The 27924-nt window shown below is 39.2% G+C and overlaps 2 protein-coding genes across 3 annotated transcripts; one reads left to right on the forward strand and one right to left on the reverse strand.

Moving 5' to 3' along the window:
- The first annotated feature begins 523 nt into the window (after positions 1-523).
- mov10a (Mov10 RNA helicase a) lies at positions 524-11890 on the forward strand. The gene is made up of 22 exons (XM_067503994.1): positions 524-1034; positions 1119-1224; positions 1325-1509; positions 3530-3771; positions 3857-4103; positions 4399-4539; positions 4642-4804; positions 5030-5181; positions 5265-5435; positions 6035-6182; positions 6984-7145; positions 7561-7664; positions 7917-8014; positions 8356-8454; positions 8621-8729; positions 8836-8953; positions 9603-9794; positions 9901-9972; positions 10076-10201; positions 10299-10387; positions 10665-10783; positions 11018-11890. The coding sequence occupies exons 1-22, from the start codon at positions 913-915 to the stop codon at positions 11080-11082; spliced, it is 3030 nt and encodes a 1009-aa protein (XP_067360095.1). The 5' UTR covers positions 524-912; the 3' UTR covers positions 11083-11890.
- LOC137127272 (rho-related GTP-binding protein RhoA-D) lies at positions 11806-27430 on the reverse strand. 2 transcript variants are annotated; one of them, XM_067503995.1, is made up of 5 exons: positions 27272-27430; positions 19009-19166; positions 16754-16874; positions 16217-16347; positions 11806-14693 (listed from the first exon to the last, which is right to left on the reverse strand). In XM_067503995.1, exons 2-5 carry the CDS (start codon positions 19162-19164, stop codon positions 14520-14522), a joined length of 582 nt encoding a protein of 193 aa, XP_067360096.1. In that variant the 5' UTR covers positions 19165-19166; positions 27272-27430; the 3' UTR covers positions 11806-14519. The 2 variants fall into 2 exon arrangements, with proteins under 2 accessions (XP_067360096.1, XP_067360097.1); XM_067503996.1 differs by having other exon boundaries at positions 19009-19169; positions 27272-27426.
- Positions 27431-27924: the final 494 nt, after the last annotated feature.

Here is a 27924-nt window from a genome sequence, read left to right on the forward strand (position 1 = left end):
ACAAAAACAGTGGCAATAGTGCCCACAAAAACGAGATTATTAAAAATGCAAAGATGACAACAAGGCATAAAGGCCAAAAGAGGGATAATAATGTACATTCAGCTAGTACAAATATCTGTTCATCATCAGAAGTAAGAAAAATGGTCCAGGAGTGTATAAAGTTTTAGAATAAAACAATGAAAATTACATCAGCGCAAAAGGTTGCATCTCCATTAAATTAATTTTATTTAATTTTTCAACTCTATTGGTCAAACCAAAAGTTTTGAACATTTGAAACACTCACTTCAAACTGGTCAAATTGCTTGAATTGCAAGCTTATCGGTTGCCAGTAATTTTCAGTAAAGCTAAATAGTTTAAATACAGCTGAGGTTTTATGAAAGGTTATGACGCTGACGGTCTGCATAGACTCTGTACCTCAGAGCTCTGTGAGCTGTTCCCATTATGTTCAGGGGTGTGTCAGTAATCACATGTGATAGGAAGACTGTGTGTTTGTCATATATGACTAATAGGGGAATTTAAACCGCAGCTCTTTGTAAGTTGTGTAAAGAAAAAAGACTTCGTTGCTGAGAGCTGATGGAAAACCTTTGCAGACGCTCCCTGGATGGCACCGTTGGCGAGTGCTCATCGGAACTTGTTTGCGCTGAGCTGTGCCAAATAAGAGATCAGCAGAGCGTGCACGGGCAGTGTTTTAACGTGAAAAATCAGGAAGAACTTGAAAGATAAAACCTCTACACACTGCCGCTGCGCAAAAATACGTATTATGTTGAAATCCCACCCCTCCCATAGTCGGGGCGCAAAGACAACGGGGCAGCCACATCCATACCTGGAAGAACTGAGGACGATGTAGTTAGTCATCAGACCAACTTCCTCATTATCATTTCCGAGGACAGCGGCAGTCGGTAGCAGTCAAACATGCCGTCGCTCATGCAATCTCTTGAATCCGGACTGGACTTTATTGCATTTCTAGGAGATAGACTATCCATCACCAGCAAAAATGAACTTCGAGGCATCTACAACTCTGAATTCAAGGGCAGGTAGGCTGCGAATACAAGTGTTAATGAGTTAGTCTTAGCCTGAGCTGTGTGTTACAGCGTCCCCCCTCTGTCTTGTGTTCACAGAGACGGAATAAGAGACCCGTCCTTTTCCAACGTTGTCTACGCTCTTCTAAGATTCAACAAAGCCTACATAAAGCAGGGGAAAATCCACATAAATGCCAAACCTCAGGTGTGTCAGTGCAATGTGTTGCTGTAGTTGTTGTCTGAGGAGACATTTCGCTGCAACAGTAAAAACAGATAAACATAACACAGAAATATTAATTCAATAGGTTCGAGTGTACTGCGACCAGTGGCGGAGGCCCCGGGACCCTCAGCAACACAGTGTTAGCGCTGGCCCGCTGACATCAGCTGAGACACCTGCACCGTCCTCGGTTGTCCCCACCCCTGTGACTCAGGTGCTGACTCCCAAGAAAAAGCTGGCCACAGAAATCCTCCACAAGTTAAAAGTGAACAGGTAAGTTCGCGCATGCGCAGCAGTAATACTTTGAGCCGCAACAGTTAGTCAAATATAATTCATGGTGGTTTGCTGCTTTTCTTTGTTGGACTGATCATCTTTGAGTTTTGAGACTGACCTCTTCAGGTATTTTACAGTATTTAAGACACACAATGGACTCCTAAGAATTGAAGCTTAATACAAATAATATGAAAAAAAACAACAATAGTTATTTGCAACTCTGCCACTTCATATGTAGCCACAAATTTACATAAAGCATAAATGTGAAATGTGGAGGTTAAGTTAATGGGACTCTGCTATATTATAGCAGGAGTGTTAAAGTATCTTAAGCCAGCTGGCAGGGGGTTACGTATGGGTGGGAGGGATTCTTTCGCCATGCTGGTGTTTTTTTTTTTTAGTTACAATGACAAGGGTGTGTTGGTTGGTTCGCTCTGCCACAAGAACGTTCAGACTTTTTGCCGGTCAGCCAGGCCTTTGTGTGCAGCTCACTGTGCGGTTTCCTCAGGTGCCATATATCCACAGGCTTAATGCAGTTTTTGCACCCAAAGCCTTTTTTTTATTAATGACCGTCCATTATCTGTAACCGCTTATCCTGTTTAAGGTTGCTGGGGAGCTTGAGCCTATCCCAGCTGCCATAGGGCGAGAGGCAGGGTACAGCCTGGAAAGGCCGCCAGTCAGGGCCAACACGGAGACAGACATACAGACAAATAACCATTGACACTTATTGCTTTAATAATGTAAATTATTGTGTACTTTAACTCTCTTTGATACTGTGTGTTCTAATGCTTTTGGAGATCACATTTGGGTGAAACAAGAGGAGAATATCCTTTTTCAAATTCAATTTTCTTCAGTATTCAGTAGGAACAAAAGAATTAGCCTTGTCGTTCCAATACTTTTGGAGGAGAATTTGCTTTTGGGGTGCAACGACTGTCTGTTTATACTATATGTGACAGCTCTGTGATAGACTGGGGACCTCTCCAGTGTTGTGCCCCACCCCTGGTGCAAATGACTGGCACCAGTTCCCTAGAATGAACAAGTAACATTATCATTTCATCTGTGTATTGTTTTGTTGATGATTGGCTCAAACCCCAATGTGACCCTCAAGCATGAGCTGGTTCAGCTTAAAGCCCAGTGTGATGTCTTCAAATGGCTTTTTTCGTTTGACTGAAATTCAAAGATAATCAATTTACTATCATCTAAGACAAGAAAAGACAGACAGTTTTACCATTGGAAAGATGGAAACGTCAGATGACTTTTTTGCTTAAAAATGTCTTCTGTGACTAATCCTCTATCACAACAGTTGCTGATTGGAGGAGTGTTTATAAAAAGAACTGGAACACACCCTTGATAAGCCTATCTGAGGCTGAGGTCCAAAGTCATCTGAGATTAATACTTTCCCTAATTGTCCCTTAATTGCATTTGCTTTTTTCCTGAAATAATTCATTATTATCATCATGTATTGTCCTAAAGCAACGAAGAGGAACATCAATCAGCATCATTAAAAAAATAATACCCAGTTGAGTAAAGTTTTAATAATACCCCTTGAGGTAAAGTTTTTGCTTGGCATCGAAAGTGAGAACAGATATTTTTACTATCAGAAAACTTTTTTAATAACCTTGCTATTATTAAGATTGATGATCTGTCAGTCCTGCTTTTATTTTACAGTTGATAGTGTTAAGAGAAAGCTGGGAGAAGTGATGACATACAAAGGTTCCCAGTTAGACTTAGCACAGAGCATGTCCATGAACAGATTATGAGATAATGGACCCCTGTGCACATGCAAAATACCCCTACTCCTCCTGCTTACAGTAGGACCAGGACAACCTGACTGAAAGCAGCTATGTAGTTATTAGCTGGTAATTGTTGTTTTGTATCTCTTTGTCATCGCCTTCCCTCTCTGTGGCTGTTTTGTGTCTATCAGTGGTCATCATGTTTCTCCTTGTGGTCGTTTCACAACATAGACTAGCTTCTCAGTATTTGTTTCAGTATGTCAGAGCCCGACCTGGCCTCATTCTTACAGGAAAGTGCTGACGGCTGACAAGGGGGGCATTGAGATAACTTCAGACCCTGTGCCAAGCGATGGTAAGGTTCAGTTCTCCGTGGATCGTTTGAGGGAGTTGTTCATCGTCACGTTCCACATTGTAAACAACGGCGCAGTTTGCATCCACTTCACTTACTACACTGCCTTGCACAAGATGCGCTGTTTCACCCTGGAGGATGAGCGGAGAGTGTCCAGAGCCTCTCCAGTATTTCTCTGTCCTGGTGAGACCTTCATCTTGTATTTTTAAAATGACCAAAAAAGAAGATAGTCGCAAAATCAATTGTATGATTTTCTTTTCATCCACAGGAGAAAGCTATGATGTTGTGGTTCGGTACACGCTGAACCACTATGGATTTTTCCCTGCCACTATGTACTTTGAGTTTTGCCCAGATCTTCCTGGATCTGTGCCCTTCTGCATTGTGAGGGAGATGGAAGCGACTGCCAAGACACCGCTGGCTGTGGAGCTGGGACCCGTGGAACCTTACAAGCCTTTTCGGGTGGCAAAAGACAAGCCTGTCGACACAGTGATAGTAGAGGGAGTACCTCCTGAGAGGTAAGCTATTAAAAACTTATTGCCAAAATAGCCACAATAGAAATGCACTATTATGCTTGGTGCCAACTTTAAAGAAATAATCCTGCATTCACAGAAAAATGCGAGGCTCTATCTTACTGTCTCCATTTAGAATGAGTGCAGATTGTAGCCCCAGTTTCAATCTGTATACAGTAGTTTGCAAGCTGCTCTTGTACGTGAAACTGATCAACCAACGGTTTCTGAACATTTACTGAAATTGTATTTTATTCATGCTGACTACAATCATGATGTGTTTATGATTTGTTCTCCTCTGCAGTTCCGTTGTACATCATCTACCAAACACAGTGAAATTAGGAAGTTACAATTTCCCCAGTAACCTAAAGGGACTAGCTAAACAAAGGATGGAGGACTCTGAGTACCTCTCTCCGACTGCCAAGCAGAAACTTGCACCAGTAAAGTGAGAGAATGTCCTGTATAATTACAGTCTTTGTCAGATCAAATATTTAAGAGTAGTAATCAGGTGGTTATCTTGATGTTTGCGTCTCTACTCTATGTCCAGGAGTCTCCTCAACTGTCCCTTAAAGATGAAAAACTACTCACATAAATTTCATCTCCTGCTGCACCTGGAAGAGATACAGATGGAGGTGGACATCAGGAAGTATGACCTCCACAATCAAACTATGACTCAAGATCAAAGCAACCGCCAACTGCTTAGACTCAGAGTAAGGAAATCTTCATTGTAATACATCACCATACGTTTGTTTTTAAGATCCAGCAAATCATCATCTCATGAATGCTATAATGACTCTTTGGTTTCTTGGTATGAAAATAAATGATCATTATTATTATTTCAGTGTTGTAGTTGTAGCTTCTGAAACAGTGCAGTGATCTATGTTGGGAAAGGAATAATAACATACCAGAAATACAGACACTCATATGCTCAACAGGTTCCTGGCGTTGCTGAGAATCGTCCTTCTGTACTAAGAGGAGACTGTCTGAGGGTGTCTAAATCGGGGGACACAGCCCAGCCACTTACTGTGTACACTGGATATGTTCACAGAGTGGAGCTGGACAGTGTGAAGCTGGGCTTCTCGAAGAGGTGAGAACCGGACTAAAGATACCGGAGACCCAGAGTAAAGGACCTAATCCACATGGTCATCTCCATTTCTTTCTCTCTTTCAGATTGGTGCAGACTTTTTTAAGCAATATGAAGTTTGATGTGGAGTTTACCATCAATCGGTTCCCCTTGAGGCTTCAGCATCGGGCGGTGGACTTGGCAGCAACACACCAGCTTGGAGACGTGCTGTTCCCATCTGGTGCAGCAGTGGCTAATCTTTCCATGCCTAAACTCAGGTACCCATCAAGAACACAAAAACACAGACACCAAAAACGCTCATAGATCTTTCACAGACACTGATAAAACCACATTGTATGTAATTGTATCTCATATACTTGTAGAACAGAGACGCTTAACTCTTTAAGATCTGCCTAATTTATGAATAATGTATTTTTCCTAATCTCTAGATTGTTGCAATAATTTTGATATACTTTAGGCTAAATTTAAGGAGACTGTATTTTTAAGGCCTCTGTGGTGCAGAACACTCTTGTTTAAAAGACCCAAATCAATAGATTTTTTAGCTATGTTACATGCTGATATTTCTGCAAACAGTGTCCTTTGCCTCAGTCCCTGAGTCCTCATCCATCCCAGGAAGGAAGGGATACTTTCTTGGGTGTAATGCCATTAACTCGCCTGAAGTGGATGTGGTAAAATATAGGGGATTATGTTGGCTGACGCAATGCATGCAAAGCTCATTTCCTGGAAGACAAAGTTCACGGTTACTGTGTCCACTTAGACGTGATTGTGAGAAACTTGTGTCCCCCATCACTGATCACTGATTTTGTTTTCATTGGTGTGTAAGATGTAAAAATTCATTTCCACACTTGCTCTCCAGGTTGTTGAACCGTCAGCTGGAAAACAACCCAGAGCAACATGCTGCTGTCCAACGTATTGTAGCCGGTTCATCTAAGCCGGCTCCTCATCTTGTCTTTGGGCCTCCTGGAACTGGGAAGACAATCACTCTGGTTGAAGCTATGAACCAGGTATCTGCAAGTCTTGACAAATCCTATAACATTTTGGTTTCACTTCCCTTAATTAAGGCCTTGGAAGGAATTTAAAATCTTAAGAATATTTTCTTTGTTGTTGTAAGTGTAATATTTATATTTTTGTCAGCATTTACACCTATTTTACCTGCAAGTGAGACTGTTATGATTATGGTATGATTATAATGAGTGAATTGTCCTCACGGAGGACTTTTAGTCAGAACTATCAGACCTGAAGCAAACACTGTCACTACCAACCAGCTAAAGTAGTTAGAAAGTTCATCCCCTTTCGATCTTAGCAAAACCTAATTGTTGGTCCAGGTCATGTAATTTCAGTGTCTCTTCAACTTCTGTAAGAACAGGTGTTTAAAGCTTGTAATGTCTAAGATACTTTGCACTGTGCTGTTTTTTGTGAACACGGGGAGGTGTTCAACAATAAAAGAGGCATGGTTCATTTTCCATAAAGCCTAAGCTAAATTTAGTACATTTATTACTTACTGTAAGGTGATTAAAATATAGTAGGATTAGTTCCTTCCATAAACGTCTATGAAATTATTTAACTTTGTTTTATGATTAAACATTTCAGTGATGGAAGTAAATAATCAGCTGTAACGAGGCTGTAAAATCAAAGGTTTTACAGTAAAGTATGAAGTGGTCATTGGCCTGAATAAATTAAATAATGTTCTTATGTGTTCTTGTTATACATAATTACTTCCGAGACATTGCTCCATAAAACAACAGTTAAACAAGGTTATTGTTTATATGTTAATAATTAAAGTTTTACTTTGGTTTTATTGTCAGGTCAGCAGGGCTGATCCTTCAGCCCACATCCTCGCCTGTGCACCCTCTAACAGTGCCTGCGACTTGCTGTGTGAGAGACTGATGTTACACATGGATCCTCATCAGGTTTATCGCATGTACGCCAGCAGCAGAGACCCCAGCAGTGTCCCCAAAAACCTACTGGTGAGCTGGTTTTTACATTCACAATATAATCTGGTTACTGTCCAAGGACAAAATAAGGTCTTGTTGTAAATTTGCCTACAAGCACATTTGAACCTCTGACAGTCTGTAGTTCAGCATCTTCGAGGCCACAAATGACTGCATCTTAACACAATGTTCATCTGTATATGTCAGTATAGGGAGCCACTAAATTTAGTGTTTTCAAATTAAAATCAGAATTTAAGAACATATACATTAACACATCACTGTAGCTCAAACACCTGTTCCTGCATTTACTAGATTAGTCACCGTGACCAAACAGGTTAACAGATTGATCCGAGCAATGCATGATGGGATAAAATAAGCAGTGGTTTCTGGAGGAACCAAACAAAAAAGTCATTATACGTGTACAGTATTTCATGTATTTTGTCTCTTTCAGAAATATTGCAATTGGGACCCAGCACAAGATGGCTTTGTGTTTCCGGTGAAAGAAATTCTCATAAAATACAGAATCATAGTTACAACTATGATCACATCTGGCAGGTAAGAGCCAGTTGTTCAGTATAATTCTTCAGTCAGTCCCTCCAGGAATTTGTAATCTTATGATCGAAACAGTTAATGTAACCAATCCCCTGTGAAATTCACACGACCTCGCAATGAAAACAGAGAAACCTTATAGGCATAAAAATTCTTGCTGTGGCGAAACCAGGCATTTTAGGTCACAGCACATCTGCAGAATCCTGGAGGAACTGTTCAGTGCATATTATTGCCGTAATAGTTCTGCTGTATTTTCAGACTTGTGTCTGGAGGAATTCCAGTCGGACATTTTACCCACGTGTTTGTGGATGAAGGGGGCCAGGCAGTGGAGCCAGAGTGCGTCATTGCTATTGCAGGTAAAAACTGAAGATCTGAGTTAGACATAGATTGTGCTCTCGTTTATCTGTCAAGCTTGACATCTCAGACTTATCTTTAGATATCGTAGGTCTGATTTTGAGTAAGCTAGTGTATAGAGATAACATCGTCGTAATGGCTCCCTAAAAATTGAGGAAATTTCACCCTTAAGATTTCTAAGTGTGTTTAATTAGATTATTCTCAATGAAATACTTGAAGTAAATGTCATAATTTCTGTCAGAGTGGAAAGAGTTTGATCTCCCAGAACAGGTTCTTATGCTGAAGTGGAGAAGTCGACTGTGAAATACTGATACTGGGCACCATGCAAATTTTTTTTTCACAGGTCTCCTCGATCCAAGCAAGGGTCAGTTGGTGCTGGCTGGAGACCCCAAGCAGCTGGGGCCGATCCTTCGATCTCCTCTTGCATTGCAGTCAGGACTTGGTGAGACGAGACAGATTACATGTATTCCATTGGGCTCTGTTACAGTAGAAAATGTTAATCATCTGTTGGTGTTAATAATAAATATCTAAAGTAAAAGATCGTTAACTGTTGCTGCTTATCTTTATTTCATCCCATGATTTGTTGATACCATTTGAATGTTTTTCAGGGCTTTCACTGCTCGAGAGGCTGATGAGACACAGCACTTTATATCAGAAAAATTCAGACTCTGGCCACTTTGACACTCGCTTTGTCACCAAACTGTTGCGAAACTACCGGTGGAGTTTTCAGCATTTGCATCCTTTGTCATTGTTGGAGTCGCTTGCTAAGGACGAGGCAGGTTTGACAGTGTCTTGTTTTTCTTTTTTTTTTTTGTTCCTTCAGGTCTCATGCTGCCATTCTGAAAGTCCCCAATGAGCTGTTCTATGAGAATGAGCTTCAGGTGTTTGCTGACCAGTGGGACCGTGAAGCTTACTGCAACTGGGAATACCTTCCCAAAAAGGTAGGGCGGCCGAAAAACTGCTATTATTTCAGTGCCAAAATCGATTTTGAACCAAGCAATATAGGTTATGGATAGTGGTTACATTTAAAAATGTTTTCATTAAGTACAATTTAGTTTATATACTTTATTTACTGTATGTAAAGTGTAGCATCTGGATATTTTGACAACTTTTGAACTAAAGTCAGGATGTCTTTGAATCCATTACACTGATTCTGACCAGAGTTTGTAAAGTCTGTCTCTTGACAGTCCCCTAAACTTTTTGGAAGTGCAATTTAATTAGAATTACAATTATGTCTTTAATTATAATTACTTTCACAAGACATCGACATCCACAACATGACTTGGAAAACCTGAACTAGCTTCAGACATAGACGGCACAGAGAACAAGACAAAACTCATTAGAACAAATGAGATCTGATTAGAGAAAATACATTTAATTTGGACAATAAAGTGGGTCACAGGAAAATCATTGAAAAATATGAAAACTCTCATTAGCATAATGCAAAAGTTCAGGCAGGGCTGTTTAATAAGGTGTTCTTCTTTTAAGTTCGAGGCCAAAGCTGAAAGCGAACATACTAAATGACAAAAACTGAATGGGACATAGTGTTAAAACACACGTGGATAAATGCTCACTGTCACATCTCTACAGGGTTTCCCAGTGATCTTCCATGGGGTGATAGGGAAAGACGAGAGGGAGGCCAACAGTCCGTCTTTCTTCAACGTGTCTGAGATTCTTGTTCTAGTTGACTACCTCACCAAGCTGATGGAAACACAAGGAAAGAAGGGTCTCCCCAAACTCTCCGCTAAAGACGTCGGCATAATTGCCCCATACAGGAAACAAGTGAGGATGCACAGTCCGTAATAGTTTTATAGACGTGGATAGAAAGTTTTGTAGGATACAGTTAGAACAAGTGATCACGGCTTACATTTTTGTACTTTTCTAACAGGTTGAGAAAATCCAAAAGGCCCTGAAGTCTGTGCCAGCACTGAGACGATGGAGTGATCTCAAAGAGCTTAAGGTTGGTAAAAGATGCATCAGTTATCATTAGTGCATGTTGTTAGCTTAGCTTGTAAGTTGAGGAAATTTTTCTAAAACTGGTTGGACATAATTCTTTACATCAGGTGGGGTCTGTGGAGGAGTTTCAGGGACAAGAGAGGAAGATCATCATGGTTTCCACTGTTCGCAGCAGCATCAACTATGTGAAGATGGACAAAGACTTTAACATTGGATTTTTGTCAAATGAAAAGGTCCGTTCTGTTCACGCTACTATGTGCATTCGGCAGGATCTGTATTGTATTTGTTCATCAAGGAACTTATTATTTGCTTTTTGTTTCTTCACTGCAGAGATTCAATGTCAGCATGACACGAGCAAGGTCCCTGCTGATAGTCGTGGGAAACCCTGTGATCCTCAACAAAGACCCCACATGGGAGAAGTAAGGCAAAGCCACGAGAGAAAGCTTATGTTTGACCATTATTAGGAGAAAGAAAGTTGTACAGTTAAACAATTCCCTGTAATATGATGTTCTTATTGAACTAGGATATACATTCTTGACCTTGAAAATAGCCGATAAAATTATCACAATGTGGTAGCTATAGTCATGTGTAACACATGAAGTTCTCCCAGTCATCTTGGATTTGCAGAAGACCTTTTTGTTTTGTTTTTTTTCTCAGCACTTCATATTTGCTTAATTTGTAATTTTCCATTTATAGGTTTATCAGCTACTGTGTGAAGGAAAAAGGTTACACTGGATTTGACCTTAAAGATGCAGAGGGCGAAGATGATATTGTGTCACGACTGGCGACACTGAAAATTAATGTGGAATCTGAAAGTGAGTAGTCATATACAGTAAGCCGTATGAACTTGACACAAATACCCTTAGGAGACAGTGTTTGGCAGAACCATTATGTAATCTATTTATATCTATTGTTTATTATAATATAGCATGCATCAGCAATTGCACTGAAGAAAACATTTCCTAAGGCAAACATCATATGCGTAAAGGAATTATGAAATTTAGTACTTGTGAGAAGCTAAACTTGTCTTTTTTTTGCACTTGATCTAGGTCCTATATCAGAGGAGAGCCCCCTCCAGCAGTATGTAGAGCCAGAATGGAAAAACGAGCATTAATACAGTGTATTAGACCACCACCACACTACACATTGTCAACAATGACTTAAGTGCACAAAGAACTGTAGCTTAAGTCTTTACTTCATGTTTCATCTTGGAGCTTTAGACTGAATAGACATATTTTGTAAGAGTATTTACATTTTATGACCTTTTTCTAAGACCAACTTCCCCATTTTGGTGCAGCGAACAGTGACGATAACAAAATGATCTGGCTAACCTTAATTTTTACCTTCTTTTTAAAAATAAAGCTGCAGTTTACAGCACGTTTGATTAGCATTAACATTGCTGCACACAAGCAATTAAGTTTCTAGGTTAGAAAACTGTAGTCATGAAATCTCTCAGGAATTCACAATTTCAGGACTAAAGAAATAAACTCTTACATTTCTGAACTATACTGCACGGTATCTTCCTTTTTATCAAGCACAACCTTAAACAGCATCAAATGGACTAAACCAAAATCTACCGTGATGTCTTTATTTCTACAAGAAGTAAACGAGGAGGGCAAGTTGGTGTTGTCTCAAAAATAGTTTATTAACAATATTCATCTTCACTTCAGATCAAACTTTCACTACAACACGTTCCTGTTTACAAAGCATTATTACAGTGAGCTTTTTATATAAATCATTTATAGTTTCAAATACTTCCAGAGAAAGAAAAGTTACGACACTGAGCAGAAGCTGTTCCCAAAAATTTGTTGTGTGTGTGTGTGTGTGTGTGTGTGTGTGTGTGTGTGTGTGTGTGTGTGTGTGTGTGTGTGTGTGTGTGTGTGTGTGTGTGTGTGTGTGTGTGTGTGTGTGTGTCTATATACTGTAAAGACCCAATGTTTTGTCATGCATGCATCAACACAAGCACAGCTTTTGAGTTAGGGCAACATTATCTGAATACACATTAAAAGCAGTAAAGCACATGCTTTTTGTGATATGTTGGACACCTCTGCTGGAAATGCTTTCATCGTTACGCTGTGCTTCCACCTGTGAAAGTTATTCAGCCATCTCTGCTGACCTCTTCAGTCCTCAGAATTTTTTGGTGCTAACCCTGTTGCGACCCATGACCATCATGCCAAAGCTTTCATTTTCCTGATAAAAATCGGAATCGCTCACCTAGTTAGTGTGCTTTGTTGTCCACAAACCCCGGAGTTACAACATAGCATTCACCCTATAAAGAGATGAGGTAACAGCCTCATTTCAGTGCTTGTGTGTGATTGTAATCAATGCCCCACTTCAAAAAAATAAACAAAACAAAGACCCTCAGCTGAGCCATGGAAAGTAAAACTAGTTGTTGCTTGTCCACTGGACCACTACGTCAAAGCACATGTGCTTGGCCAGTAGAGTATAAAGTTGCATTACAGATGGAATTACAATATAATAGTTACAGACCTTGCCAGCTGGTAGGCTTGTTCTCTTTCCTAACATAAGAAGGCTTCATGAAACATCAAAGATATCCTTTTGTCACACACATTTGCACATCCACCCTCCTATACACTGACAGCATCGTGCCACCTAGGGACATGTACAGTACAAGAATGAGCAACGGACACAGATAAAAGAATGAAGTAAAAAGTCTGCCTAAAGACAGTCACTGGGCCTTTCAGGAATTGTTTATCAAGATGTTAACCATTATCTTGATCTGTTCGTGTAAGTATTCTGAGGGCATGTGAGTAAAAACTAGGACCAGTGAAGAGTGTCTGAAGCTGCATTGATTAAAATTTAGTGTAGACTCTTGACGATCTTATGCTCCTGTGACTTGATACATTAAATATCAAGGATTTTTTGCCATAAAATAAAGATGAAGACAGATGATTAGACCCAAATCCAGCTTTCTACAGCTGAAATCTCAGCTGATCTACTTAGCAGCAATAACCAGATCTGAAACTTCAAAGCACATTTGTATAGCTGCAGACATGTTTTCCCAATGAGTTTGAAGAAGTATATAATGTTGAGTTTTTTTACATTTCCCATGATGCAAGACTGGATGATGTAAATAGGATGCAATCCTGTTTATCTGCCAAACAACAATGATAAGCCTGAATTAAGAGATAAAATCTTAATATTTACCAGAGGCATACATTTTTAGCAACTATCATTTCTAACTTTCAAAACGTTCAAAAATCTGACCTTTGTGAAACATGTCAGGAAGGTCAGTCCTGATGTTTTCAGTCATAGCATAGTCCCTAGTCTGTCTGGTTTGGGAGAGAGGAACCAAAAGGCACACCAGAACAGGGAAGGCATCCGGGAAAAACAAGCTCCTCACACAAAACGTGACTTTCAAAACATGTGAAGAATGTTGTCAGGCTGGAAACATCCACATTTAGTCACATAACATCTCTACCAAGACATGATTTCCATCACGGCTAACCCATGAAGCACGCAGATTCCTACGCCGGGTGTGATCGTCTCACTGGCACAGCAACACAGAGGCTGAACTCCGTCACCATAAACAAGGAAGGGAAGTTTCATTGCGTCTTGGCCTTCATGTGATTTCTGTTTTAGCTGTGTCATCTCCCTGTTTGTACTACCAGCTATTGTGCATAGTTGAGTCATATTGGCTTGCGTCTCAATTGACGAGCTTTCGCCTCCCTATGGGAGTCCGCACATTAGCAACAGTTATGAGGGCTGCTTCTGAATAATCGTATCTTATTCTCTAGTTCGATCATTATCATATTATGGAGGCAGCTACCTTCTTTCTCTTCAACGTGAATGAAAAATTGAGAATATTGTTCAACGTGAATGAAAAATGGAGAATATTGACTGAACATTGCTCACAGAAATGACACAAACAACCATTTGTTGTGCTCAATGAATTGTCAACAAGACTGAAAGCCTAAGTTATGGCTTTGCTCAGGTTTCACAATGACAACACTAGAAAATGAGCTACAGTACAATGTGGAGGCACTCAGTTGAAATGTTAGCTAGCTGACACACATGAGAAGTAAGTGATGGTGTACAAACTTAAGAAAAAGGCACTAGCTCCTATCGTCAAGAGATATAATCTTTCATTCTTAAATCACAACTGCTACAACAATAAACAAAACTGATACCAACAAGACAGTTTGGACTGTTTAGACAAGACCTCAATCATATAGACTTTATACAGGCTAAGAAGGATGCTGCTCACCTAGGTGAAGAACAATATTGCATTCAAACATGTGCATCTATCAATGCCTTGTTACAAATAGAAAGTAAAACAAGTAGGAAAACATTCTATGTGTAAAGACAGAAAAAAAAAAAGCAAATCAACAAAGTACGTTAAACATCAATTTTTTTTTACCACAGCTGTAATATAGAAGTCCATTTCCTGTATTAGGGTTGTGTTTGATTGATCTGCCTGCCTGTTATTGTGAAATGCGAGATACAGTACGAAGATGCCATTTGGTAAAAGGTCAGTCCTTTTCATGTTTTTCTTCTACTTGTCAGGTTACTTTACGGTGCCTAAACTACTCACAGCAGCACGCAGCCGCTTCTCTTCTTGCGCTTGCGGACCTGCAATGCTGCTCTAGTGGCCATCTCAAACACTTCCCGCACACCATCCTTGGTCTTGGCAGAGCACTCCAAGTAGCCAAAGGCACTGATCCTGCTGGCCATGTCTCTGCCTTCTTCTGTCTTCACGGGTTCCTGCGGAGTTAGATCACATTAGAAATGGGGTCAAAAACTAAGTACATTTAAGAATTTCACCTAAGCAAAATTCTGACCAGTTGAAATAAAGTATTTTTATTCTATGCTACTTGAGACTTGAAAGATAATTTGTACAATATAATCTATCATTATAGAAAATGCAGTTAAAATGAACACAACCTTTTCCTGTTGCAACATTGCTTGCATATTCATGTATCAATTATCTATCCATTATTATAATCCAAATTAGATATTATTCTGACACGGAGCATTCTACATAATGAGCAATTATTCTTTTGGTACTTTCCATATTTTTTTATTAGTTAATACATGACATACAGCTCCAAACCCTAGATTCTAAATAACAACACAGAGCAAAAAAGTACAACTGACCGTGAGCACTTAAAATTAAAGACTTGAATATGTGGACATTTTTTAAAACGTAAAACTAAGAGAGCTGCCGCAATTTGTTAAAAATTAACCATTTTAGTTATTTTGCAAGACAAATGCTTTTAACTTGTAAAATAGGAAGAAATGCGTTTTTTCTTGTAATGTATATGACATTAAATTGAACATCTCAGTTTTGGACTGATGGTCAGTCAAACCAGAAAAAAAGAAGACATCAAACAGTGAGCTCAGAGAAACCGTGAACCCTGAGTAGACGTCTTCACTTACTCTCCCAGAGCATGTAAATCTCATCCCTTTGAACTGAGGCTTTAGTGCTACTGTTTGTAGAATGGTTCCTGATTTTCCTAGAAAGACAAATCTGACAATGTCATCTGAAAGCTCTGGAGAGCATTGTCAACATGTTCCTATTAGGCAGGGTGTGCCTACCTGTCATGCAGTCACATTTTAGTCATACAACAATGACAGTAACACATTGTTTTTCTAACAGCCTGTTCATTGTGTGGTAGAAGGTTAACTTTCACTAAAAAGGTAAATAGTGAGGAATTTCAATTATTTTAAAACAAATCGCAGTTTTCTTTAGTGTTTTCCTTATTTTAGTAATTAGCTTTACATTATTGCTGATCAATATTTTACTTTATTTTTACATATTACTGACATTATTGCTTTCCTTTACTGTCATTTTGTTATTTTTCCCATTTATTCATTATATAAAACATGCCTCGTTTTTGGTGATGGTGTTGTCGGTGGCTTATTGTTTGAAGGGAACCCCTACCCAACCACTTCCTTGTTTTCAAAGTTTACAAATGAAAACTGTAATGATTTGACAAAGAACCAAGACATCTGGTTTTGTTTTCTCAGCAGTGTGCTGCTGCAGACTGTGAGAGACTAACAGTGCTACTGTTTGTCAAAAATGCATACTTTCTTGCCTCTCTAGTACAGAGGGCAACCCTTCTGCACTTGCTGTATTGTGCTTTGTTAACATCTCCCAGTTAGTGAAAGGTCATAAAAAGATAATTCAGACAGAGCCTCAAAACTGAACCGGATGACTAAAGACTTGCCTACTCATTCCTGATTGACCCACTTAACAGTTCATTGACCAGCACAGGCTTTTGTACCTGCTTCATCTTGGCCAGTTCTCTCCGTGTATGCTCATCGTTCCTCAGGTCCTTCTTGTTCCCCACCAGGATGATGGGAACATTGGGACAGAAGTGCTTCACCTCGGGCGTCCACTTCTCAGGGATATTTTCTGTCCCGTGAGACACAAAAAGTGAGCTGAAATACTCAAGAGAATATATTTTTTAAAAAATAAAAAGGGACAGGCTTTGCAGAGTTACAGTGCAGAACACTTCTCATGATGGATTGCTCTGCAGATTGCTTGAGGCAAAGATGTTTTTAGCTGCACTAATCCTTCCCATCAAGTCTATAAAGCCATTTAACAAACGGCTTGCTTTGCTGATATGAAATGCTTTGATTTTGTGAAGACAAATATGGTATCAAAATATCAATTATATACAGTATACGGCATATTTTAGTATTTATCATCATCTTGTATTAAATACGACTGTGTTGCTGCCATCTAATTCAATTTAGTTGAACCCTATTTCAATACAAGTTATACAAAGAACACATTTTTTTAAATATGTCAGCTGTACCTAAACTGTCAGGGCTGTCTATGGAGAAGCACATTAGAATGACATCGGTGTCAGGGTACGAGAGAGGCCTCAACCTGTCATAGTCCTCTTGGCCTGCAGTATCCCATAATGCCAACTCCACCTGAAATGCCAAAAAAAAAGAAAAACCTTTTTAGAAGGCAGCTAATGCACATATATACATTTAACATGCGTATGAAGGTGGATTCGTCTTGATTTAGGAAAGAGAATGATTCTCATTTTACTCCTCATTACCACCATGATTCATTCCTTCTGTCTTGTAGTATGGCCCCATCTGAAGGGAAATGAGCCATTTACCCAGAAAAGTCGCTGTTCCACAAGAGTACACAAACAAACATCATGACATCATTAGCGATTAAGTTTTTTTTTCTCATCCGCTGGACGGAACATGACCCCTAAGGCATTTTGTTGGTCTGAGTACTTTTCCATCTTTAGGTCAATGCTTTTAACAACAGGTAGTGAGTTATGTTCCATAATAATGACCGCTTTACCTTGTTTGGCCATACATACCTTGCACTGTTTGATAGTGTCTTAGTATTAGTAGTATCTTTTGCTAAAGTCACCTTCCTTGTTTGTGGGAAAAATAAGCTGTAGAAATATTTGCTTCTCATCCAGAAGGCAGCTGTGACCTAATAAGAGCTTCTTAAGTCTGTTATGTTGGCAATGTCGTGAAATGAACTCAGGGATTGGCCTCATCCCATCACGCAACTGATTAATTCGATTAAGGAAAGTGAGAGATTAGTGAGCGTCAAAAACCAGATACCTTCTGTCCCTGTACGGACATTAACGCCCAGTTTTTACTTGACACCTCAAGCTGACTCACTGTGATCACTGGGGAAATGAAGACTTAGCAAAGTTTTAAATACTGGAACTATGCTGCATGACAACAGATTCTGGTATGCCCACAGAGTGCACAAGCATCAGTCAACGGTCCCAAAATAGAGGTTTGCAGAGGCAGAGGGTGGGAGGTGGCTGCACAAGCAACCGGAGCAGTTATGTTCCCAATGGATTTGATGGAAGTTACAGAATTTGGGGAGGAAAAGAAAAGGGAAGACAGCTATTTATAAAACCTGCCCAAGAAACAGAATATGTATTATCCTCAAAGGGGTGAGGATTCAAATTTAGGGGCTAATAACTCAAATCTAACCCAGCTGGTTGTATAATGGGCTAGATCTTAAGAGGGTTGGAGTGAGGAAGATAACTAAGGAAGCGAACAGTCATTTCTTTACCAGAATTATCCCCATCTAGACCCATGTCCATCATGGAGCTCAAAGTTTACATTTCCTGTACAGAACAGTTAAACCGGGACAGGAAATGAGAGAAGCTTATCGGGCAGAAGGAGCGGAAGCGTTTGGAGGGAAGGAGGGGGATTGCCAGGAGACATCCCTGTTCGCTGTCTGAACAGGAAGGTGGGAAGTAGAGTCATTTCCTGTTTTGCAAAGTGGTGATCCTGTTGCAGTGGTCGCTTCAAGAGAACAAAACGCTTCAACATAACAAGCCATCTGCGGCTCAGCCTTGACCCTTGCCGGCCAACACCCCGTGACTCAAATTCAAGACGTCACACACACTCTGCAGTCAGACTTTAATGTAGTTGGTTTTATAACCCTGTTTCTGAAATCACGGTCTACTTACTATATAAACACACTTTGTACGTCCTTTGCCATTTTATTTGAACATCTGAATTCTGAGTGTGAAATGCACTATTATGAAGCTTTGATCGGCTTGATAATGCCAAGTTATGTCTTCTGGGGGTGTCGGACTTTATGAGCTCCTAATAATGTGGACACGTCCCAAAGTTGCAGAACTTTAAGGTTGGCTGTTTGAATTAATTAGGACCAACACTCTTGACTAGAGTTTAATTAGCTACAACCCGAAAGTTAAAAGACAAAACAGAAAATGGGTAAACCAACTAATTTAGCAGCCTAACCTGTATGTGACAGGTGTAGTACCCAGTATTTTATATAGTAGTTTCAAAAACATTTATTTTTATTCCTTTCGTTCTACCTCTTCCACACATTTTTGTTAATAGTCTAACACTTTTTGTCATTGTCAACACATATTTGTTTCTGTTTCTGTTTTTGTCTTTAGACTGCATTTGTTACAGTCTTAGTTCACTCTGATAACCTTGGCAGTACTAGTAAATCAGGGTGGAAGGCCTTGGTGACAGGTGTTAGGTGGAGTTAAAGTACACTTAATCACTACCAATTACTACTTTATTTAATTTTAACTGTACAAACCTGTTTTCCATCAACCTCGATGTCAGCAATGTAGTTCTCAAACACTGTTGGGACGTAGACCTCAGGAAACTGGTCTTTGCTGAAAACTATGAGAAGACATGTTTTCCCACAAGCTCCATCCCCAACTATCACCAGCTTTTTCCGAATGGCTGCCATCTCTGCTGGGAAACAAGAGGAAGGATTTTAAAAGGTTTTGTCACAGATAATCAAACAGAACTGTCAGAAATATGGGGCACAAAAAGACATTGAAACATTTTTGCAGTCACACTGAATAAATGGGCCCAACAACACAGCCCTACTTTGTCGCCTGTTCGTGTATTATACACCAGATATTTTAACTATTTGTAGAGATCGCAGCAGCACGAAACAAATGAAAGAGATCATACAAAAACTTTTTCTGCTCATGCTGCGTGGCTCCAAAGCGACCAGTGACATTTCTGACTGACAGTACTTCTTCGCATTACACCTAAGGGAGTGCGCTCTGATCTGTACTTTTTCACAGACAATTGCGGTCTCAGATCTTGAATCCCAAATGCAAAATCTACACACGAAAGCTACATGAGTAAGAGAACAGCGAGAAGAGATAACAGAAGAGAAGGAGGAAGAGAGTGGAGTGAGGGACACAAGAAAGAGAAAGCCTGTTGAGACAAGCTGCAACATGAGAAAATGTGATATCAGGCTCCTGCCCCACCCACTGGAAAGTGTGAAAAGAGCAAAGTGTACAGAAAATCAGAGCAGCATGTGAAGTACTTGTTGGTTCCCCAAAGCACCATCCGGCTTTTGACGTCTCCAGTTGCTTCTTTGGTTTACTTCAGGAACAAAATGATAGCATCATGATTAGCTCAAAATGACACTGCACCAAAGGAACAGCTATGTTGTGCCGGTTTTAAGGTTAGGATAGGTCTTATTATACATGCTGTACTGCCAGAAATACAACGCAAGCATTTACCATTAGAACAACAATGTCAGACAACTATATATTTAAACGAACGGTTGAACGTTTGCCGGTTTCCTGCTCAAAAGCATACAGTCAACCAAATCCTAACTCTGCAATACCCAAACAACACTGGTTTTGCTGGTGTGTGTGCAGGCTGTGTGGGGATGAGTTAGCAGTGCAGCTGATAGATGAGCTGGAGCCCTGCTGCCTGGGAGCAGCTGTGCATATAGTCATTTGGCTCCTCACCTCATCCACTTTGTGCCAGACAGTCTTGACAGCAATCCTCATCAGGAGGGCACCCACTTATCAGGGGAAAGTCATCTTTCTGTGCTGCGGGCAAAACTTTAAGTGGCGCCTGCCCTGATGCACACTTGTAATCTCTGCTCATATGCATGGTAACACCAGACCTTTCAGTAAGTTGCATCACAGTGCAAAACACCATCATTAATATGAATTGATGCTATTAGTCAAACTATTAGTGGTTCGGATTTAATTCCTCAATCTTCTCACGTTTCATTAACTTAACAAACCACAAGACTGTGTGCACTAAGTGACTTTGATCAGTATGATATTTGTAATGTAATAAATAGCTGAGGTTACATATACAAAGAAATATATTCACATTTTTGTACACTCAATTCTTAACTCAATAGATAATAATAATAATAATAATAATAATAATAATAATAATAATAATAATAATAATAATAATATGGTATCTAAAAACAGCTTCAAATATTCTCAATCAATTCACCACTCACGGAAATAACTATTCACTGCAGTTCAACAGTTAACATTTTAAAACTAGTTTTCATTTGACACTCTAGAATATATAACTAGTATAAAAATATATATTAATAACTAGTATATAAAAATAACTAATAATATATTGATTTTAAAAATCTCTACTCAACAACTGACAGCTGTTGAATAACGCAAGGAAATATGTCATTGTAGTGTCAAAACACTAACACAAAATCCAAGGGCTCCACAGAGCTTTAAAACATTACATTTCTACGCCTTTTGTAAAATAGCATAGATTTGTTTAAACATAAATTGAACAAAAGTTGCGAAATGAGCAAATAAAGTCTGGAAAGAGAAAAAAAAGAAATCGACAGACCAAGAAAGACAAGGAATTATTGCAAAAGCCTATTACCATGGGTATAAAGACTTGGCATAGCCACTAGCCATACAGGAAACATGGGTGTGTTGCTTGGTTTACACATTTATTAGCGTGTTTTTATGCTTTTTCCTGCATAAATGGCGATCATGGTTTAATCGTACGCCTTGCCTTTTGCCGAAAGAGGCATACTCCTTCTGGTGCAACACATGGCTACGGCTACAGCTGCAGAGCTTTTGCCAAGAGACGGCAAACACTTGCACCCTACAGGTTGCTTCCCTCTTTCTTCTTCAAATGAGTTTGATACTGGAGGAGAAACAGCACAATATCTTGTACAGAAACTGCCAACTGGACCAACGACAGCTTGAACTGGATGATGGATTCAAAGCCAAACACGTGGTCGACAGCAGCATCTCGCCCTACCCTTGTGAAACAAAACAACCCACTTCCTGTTCTGTGAAGCCTGGGAGGAGCTTTTGGCTGCAGTTCTGTTTGGAAAGGTCTCAGTGGAGGCGGCATATGGAGAGGGCTGCCAAAGGCAATGCAACACATGCAAGCATGCACACATGCTTAAAGATGCATGTACACTGTCTGTATCCTGGTGGCAGGGAAGATCCTGACACATTGGCAAGAAAGGAAATTGCTACTGAAAATGTCCCAAACTGTGCCGAATACTCCAGCCACCTGTGAATAATGTAACATACTTAGACACTAACTGAATACTAATGACAGCAAGGAAGGAAGTTTAGTGATTTTATTAGTAGCTATATTGTGATTAAGCCAACAAAAGCTACCACTCATCCTGTCCACTTTCACATCAAAGTCTGATGTAATCAAAACATGTCAACAGGCACCATTTATCTACAACCAGCAGCAGCCAGCTGCCCTTTGACACACACTGTACTGAATGAAAGCAGAGGTGTCACTGAGAGTTTAACCATCTTCATGAAAGCTGAGAAAAAAGCAGCAGTAAATCCACATTATTCTGTAATCTCCGCATACACATCACTCAGGCCAGGTCGCAAACATTTTCATTTACCTGTCATTGAGGCTCTACACAACTAAGATTTATCTGGTGCTGCAGAGAGATGCGCCACAACATATTCATAAAGCCTTCAGTCATGTTGAGGTTGACTGAGAACCAACTAAAACAGGGAGACAGCAGGAATGCTGTTTTCCTCTAAGGTTAATGCTTCAAATAGAAAGACTGAAGCAGTTACCACATTATCACTGAACCGATTACACTTTGGTTATCCTTCCCCTTGCCTTGAAGCTGCATGTAGAGGAATGCAAACCTAACCCTAAACCCAGTACAATAATAGTTATGTACCTTCAGCTAGTACAAGTACTGAAAATAATAGTGTATTATTTCAGAAGTACTGAAAATAATAGTGAAATAATATTCTGACATTAGTATACTTATCTCATACATTATACTTGGCAGATTTACATGTATACATAAAGTATAAATGGAAAAAAAAAATACGTGAACATTGCCTAATTTGCTGGATGAAATTAACTTTAAGCTCGTGTTCCATGTTGTATTACAAACCGTGCTGCATTTTGATGTCTGAAAACCCTTTGAACTCGCAAGGCTAAAAGTGGACTTCCTGTGTCTGAAACAATACACCCCCACATACACAGCCCCTAAAGATGCTTTCACTCAGGTCTGATTTCACTCTAAATGCCCACTAATACAACCCCTTTAAATGTGCTGCATGTGTCTGTAGCTTGTTATTAGTTCAACAATAAAGTTATTTCCTACTGTTTCCATGTAAAGCAGACCTGAAGATGGAAAAGATGAAAACTTAACCATAATATTGTGTTGCAAAATTTTGTGTGTTCCATCACTTTTCTTTGTTCTTTTAAAAGCTCCTCACATTTAGGTCGTTTAGAGCAGGACTGAGTCACACATTGATGACTGCTGTTTTAAAGGAATATCTTAAAGGCATAGGTTGAGATTTGCTTTCTTGGTGGGAGTTTATTAAGAAAACAATCATAACTGCTCATATTTGTCCATTACACATGAAACTAGAGCCAGCAATCAACTCACTCACCTTAAACAATGGGAAAAAGGGACAGCTGTTCAGTCCAAAGATGACATAATACATCTCTACAGTCGAGTAGTTTTATAATATCTTATATCCTGTTTGTTCAATTAGTAGATAAACTAACATACAAAAACAACTATTTGGGATTTTATGAAAGGGTAATATGCAGAACTATACCTTGTCTGAGAGCAATGACTTTAATTGTCCATTCTTAGAAAGTGCCTTTGTCAGCAGATTACACACCATTTGCAAACACTGTATCTTTCAAATTTGTCTTACTCAGCTATCCACAATCAACAAAGTGATAAAGGCCAACATCTCTGTGAAATCAGTTAGTGCTAAAGCAATTAGAGGGTTAATCAATTTGCTAATGAATAGAAAATTAATAACCAATTTTACAAACTGTTCTAGTCAATAAGGTCTGGAACATTTGGTGGCTTCAGTAATGAATATTTGATGTTCTGTGTTTTATATGATGGCAACTTTTGGCAAAGGAAATTAAGTAAACTGAAGTTGTTAAACTTGGAATCCAGAAAACCTTGACAGCCATTTTCACTATTGGTGGATACTTTAGTCATTGCATGATTAATTGAAATGTTATCCACAGATTCATTCATTAAAAAAAATTAATTAATTGCAGAACCAAGGTTAGGAGGTGTAAAGCGAGTGCTTTCGGGCACTGGAAAACATAAATAAAACTTGATCCAAGCACATCATAAGTAGCCATCGAAATTAAATCAGGAACCTTCCACAGCTATTTGAGCAATGTCCTGGGCTAATGAACACACTTTCTTTTCTTTCCCCTAAGAGGTTTCCTGAGGCTTAAGGGCCAATAGAAGTTATGCAACAAGCTGCGCAGAGTTACCACAGAGCAGAACGTGACCCGGACAATGAGGTTGAGCTGCATTTCAACCCTCGTAGGAGTTTAATATTACCAGCAAAGTCTAGCATAAACAAATATCCAACCAAGAAAAGCCCAGTTATTTCGATGATGATGATGATGATGATTTCTGCAAACAGCGTCTTAAAGGATTACCAGGCCTGCACCTCTTTCTTTGATATACTGCACTTCACTAAGAATGCCAGGAATTACAGATCAGCTGATATCAACATTGAAAAGTTATTTCCTGAATCTTTTTAAGTATTATACACAGGAGTTGTTTAAGAGCTAAGTCAAACTAAGATAAAGCCTTTTTAACTATCAAAACAATAATAGCAAGGCTGGAGGGTTTGATAAAAAAGTACACATTAAAAAGTATGTATATCATACTTTGGTTTAATATACTTTAATATACTTCATATACTTTAAATTATGTTTAATTTACTTTAATAATCTCCTTCAGCATGTTTTGCACCTCAAACACAGCTACCTTCTAGTAGGTTTAAAAGTTTTTTACTCCTGCTACTTTTTCTTAAGCGATAAAGTTATAAAAGATACGACTGCATGCTAGAATTTGCCCCACCTCGGTGAGTCCGTCTGAGAATTGGGTCAAAGTTAATGAACTGGCCAGGCCTGTGGCTGAGACAGAGCAGACAGCCTGCCACAGCAGCTGTCTACAACACCTCAACCCTGATGTACCCTATACAAATATCTAATCTGGCTGAACCTGGCAGGAAGCAACAGACAATGAATCACATGGAGGACCGGACATTTAGTGACTACTCCAAAACTAATTTTAGTTCAATTTCAGATGGAGCATTTAAGGAGGCCTTTTAGAGATTTGCGAGTACAATCTTGCGCACTGAAGTGCATAAAACTGAATTGTGAGTGCTTAGCTCTTTTAAACAATAGCAGAAAACACACAGCTGATCAGGTCAGTCACATTGTTTTGTTTGTATGTAATAAACACACTGGCTCCTTAATGTCAGTGAATCATAACCTTACTGCTACACCCAAGGAAATGACGAAGGTCCCAACAGTAAACAAGGCCAGCAAAAAAATAGGTACGGCATCTTACTAAAGGTCTCTTGGGTAAAATTTGCCTAAGCCCATTTTAGCATTTAGGAGCCTCTGCTCATTTCTTGGCAATCTCACAATAATGAGAAGACTCCAGGAAATCACGTCTCCTGGCCAGGAAATTGTCTGGCACATTAAGACACAACTTGTCATTTTTACACTTTAATTTTGGGAAAAGATTGAACAAACAGCATAAGAAGTTAGTATTAAAGGTGCTGTAAGGTGTTTTAGTCCCATGCTAGACCTTATGCTAAGCTACGCTAACAGTCTCCTGGCTGTAGCTTCATATTGTACATTCAGACAAATAGTATTAGTATTGATGTTCTTTACCACCTCTCTGCAAGAAAGCTCACGAGAATGGACATCAAAATGTTCAACATCTCCTTTAAATTCAGCTGCTTATAATGCTGTCCCATGACTGGACTAATCCGAAGTCTAATTGTCTAATCAGCTGCCCATTTTCAAATCAATTATGACACCACAGCCTGGTCACCTTCACAGCTTCACTGAAGCAGCCAAATACATTAAAGGATGACATACACAGGCTACTCCTCTTCCTCAAGTCTAACGAGAGAAAGCTGGAACACAGAGTCAGCTGGTCGCAGCTGGAGCCCGATAATGCCTTACAACTCGCTTTTGTAAAGTAAACCAGGTCATAAACAAACGAACAGAGCTTGAATACTTAAGCTCATTCAAGAACAAGCACGAAGTCCAGTTACACTCTAGAGCTGTAAATAATAATCGTTTTCATTATCTGCTGGTTATTATCTCAGTAAATTTATTGATCCTTTGGTCTGCAATAGCATAACAAAGCCAAACCGCCATCGACCACTAAGCAATAAATGCTTCTTTTGTCTGACCCGTATACAAAACCCAAAGATGTTGAGTCTATTCTCATGACAAACTAATAGAAAGAGCAAATTTTTTATTTGAAAAATGGGAACCAGATAAACAAGGTTCCCATTTTTTTTTACATTTCTGCCTTCCAAAATGAGTTTGACAATAAGGGGGTTAGCTGATTATTAAAAAGTTACCATTTTTATTTAAATTGTAATAATCATTTAGAAAGTTATTCCAAATGAAATACCAAGCTTTAGTGAGTCAGATCTATAAGAGTGACTGCGACAAGCTCTGTTGACAATTTTTTAATTCAATATCTTTGGGTTCGACAGTCATTTAAACAAACCAATTATAAAATACACCCTTGAACTCTCCTTGAGTCTACCCTATTTTTTAACAGGCTTTAGCCCTAAAGATGATTTAACAGAAGTAAAAATAATAGTCTTTAAAAAGCCAGCAAACCAGGAAACATTTCCAAACAGAAACCAACGCTCCCAAACCCAAAGGTAAATAAACTTATAATGACATAAAATACAGAAAAGCAGCAGACTCATATTTGAAAGGGAGAATTTGTCTTTTATATTTTTGTCTATTATACTTAACAATTACTCTATAGTCAAATAGTTGAAACAATGCTTTTATTTGGATAATGTATGAAATCAGCAATTCTTTTAACACTTATTTTACTGTTGGCCTATAGTTTGAATGAATTGTTTCCATTCTCTAAAAACTTAGCAGGTCGATCACAACGTGATGTCGTATTTATGGAAACGTTACCTTATCACGAATGGGTTCTTCCTATAGAAATCCCATCAAAAGCAACTAAGCACTTTCGAAAACATGGGCGTTTAACCAAACTCACTCATGTTCTCAGATTTCATCGTGCACACGTTTTTGTAATGTTATTAAAATGATCGTTGGCACTTCAAACAACGCCCTCTGAATAACCTCGGTGTCAATAAATGAGGAAATTCAACGTTCCCCTGCAGGGAAGCAGAAAAAGCCTCGTCCGGAGATTTTGTTCATGTTGAGTGGCTCACTGGGATGTGAGCACTTGAACAAACTGCACATACCAACATGACCCGATCTGCTGCTTTCACTTTGAAACTACCAACAACGAAGCTATCAACAGTTGTACAGAAACACGCCCTGTCAACTACAGCCACGCTGCATTCACTCCATTAAAATCCCCGCACCGTCAGAGATTAAACTATTACCCAAGGAGGAAAAGACGATTGTTAGTGCGAGGACAAGCCACCACCTTGTTCTCTCACCCAAGTAAGTGAGCTATAATGACACGGTCGACTTATGTCAAATGAGGACACTGAGTCAAACTGCAGCCGCTCTTTCATATTTACCTGTCTTCAGCCAGATGAGAGGGTTTTATGAGTATTTATTCCCCGTTTGCGCTTTCCTCTTGATCGTGACACACACTAACACACTCCGTTCTTGCTGCAGTGTTCACTAATCTTACAGAGAGGGTGCTGAGAAACGGGGCAGGCGGGCAGCAAGATCCTCCCACCGACACCAGCGATAAGCTAACAGGCTAAGCTAACACGCGACTGCTTCCGCTTGTGACTTTCAAAATAGGGAACAGTCTCTGTCCTACATTTGCATCAGTAGTCAAGTGTATTTCAATGGTTCTTTTGATTGACCCACAGACAACCAAGAATTTAAAAAAATATTTGAAAAAGGTAAAAGCACCCACTATTTTTTATTACATATTTTAGAATAAATAATAATAAATAATAATAATTACTTGCAATCATACTATATATGGTTACGTTATAAGACTGAAGCACACATGTGCGTAAATACACTTGAAATGTATTTAAATGGCAACTTCCATTTTGTACTTGCTCTCTATGGCTTTAGTTCAAGGTATAAATAGATATAAATGCTTTTAAACTTCCCTCTGACTTATATATAAATCATACTCTGCTTCTAGATGAAACAATCCTCCAGATGACATCACCCAGAGGAGGTTTTCATCATTAGGAGTTCAGATGAT

The sequence above is a fragment of the Channa argus genome, chromosome 5 (genome assembly GCF_033026475.1).
Source record: "Channa argus isolate prfri chromosome 5, Channa argus male v1.0, whole genome shotgun sequence".
NCBI lineage: Eukaryota > Metazoa > Chordata > Actinopteri > Anabantiformes > Channidae > Channa > Channa argus.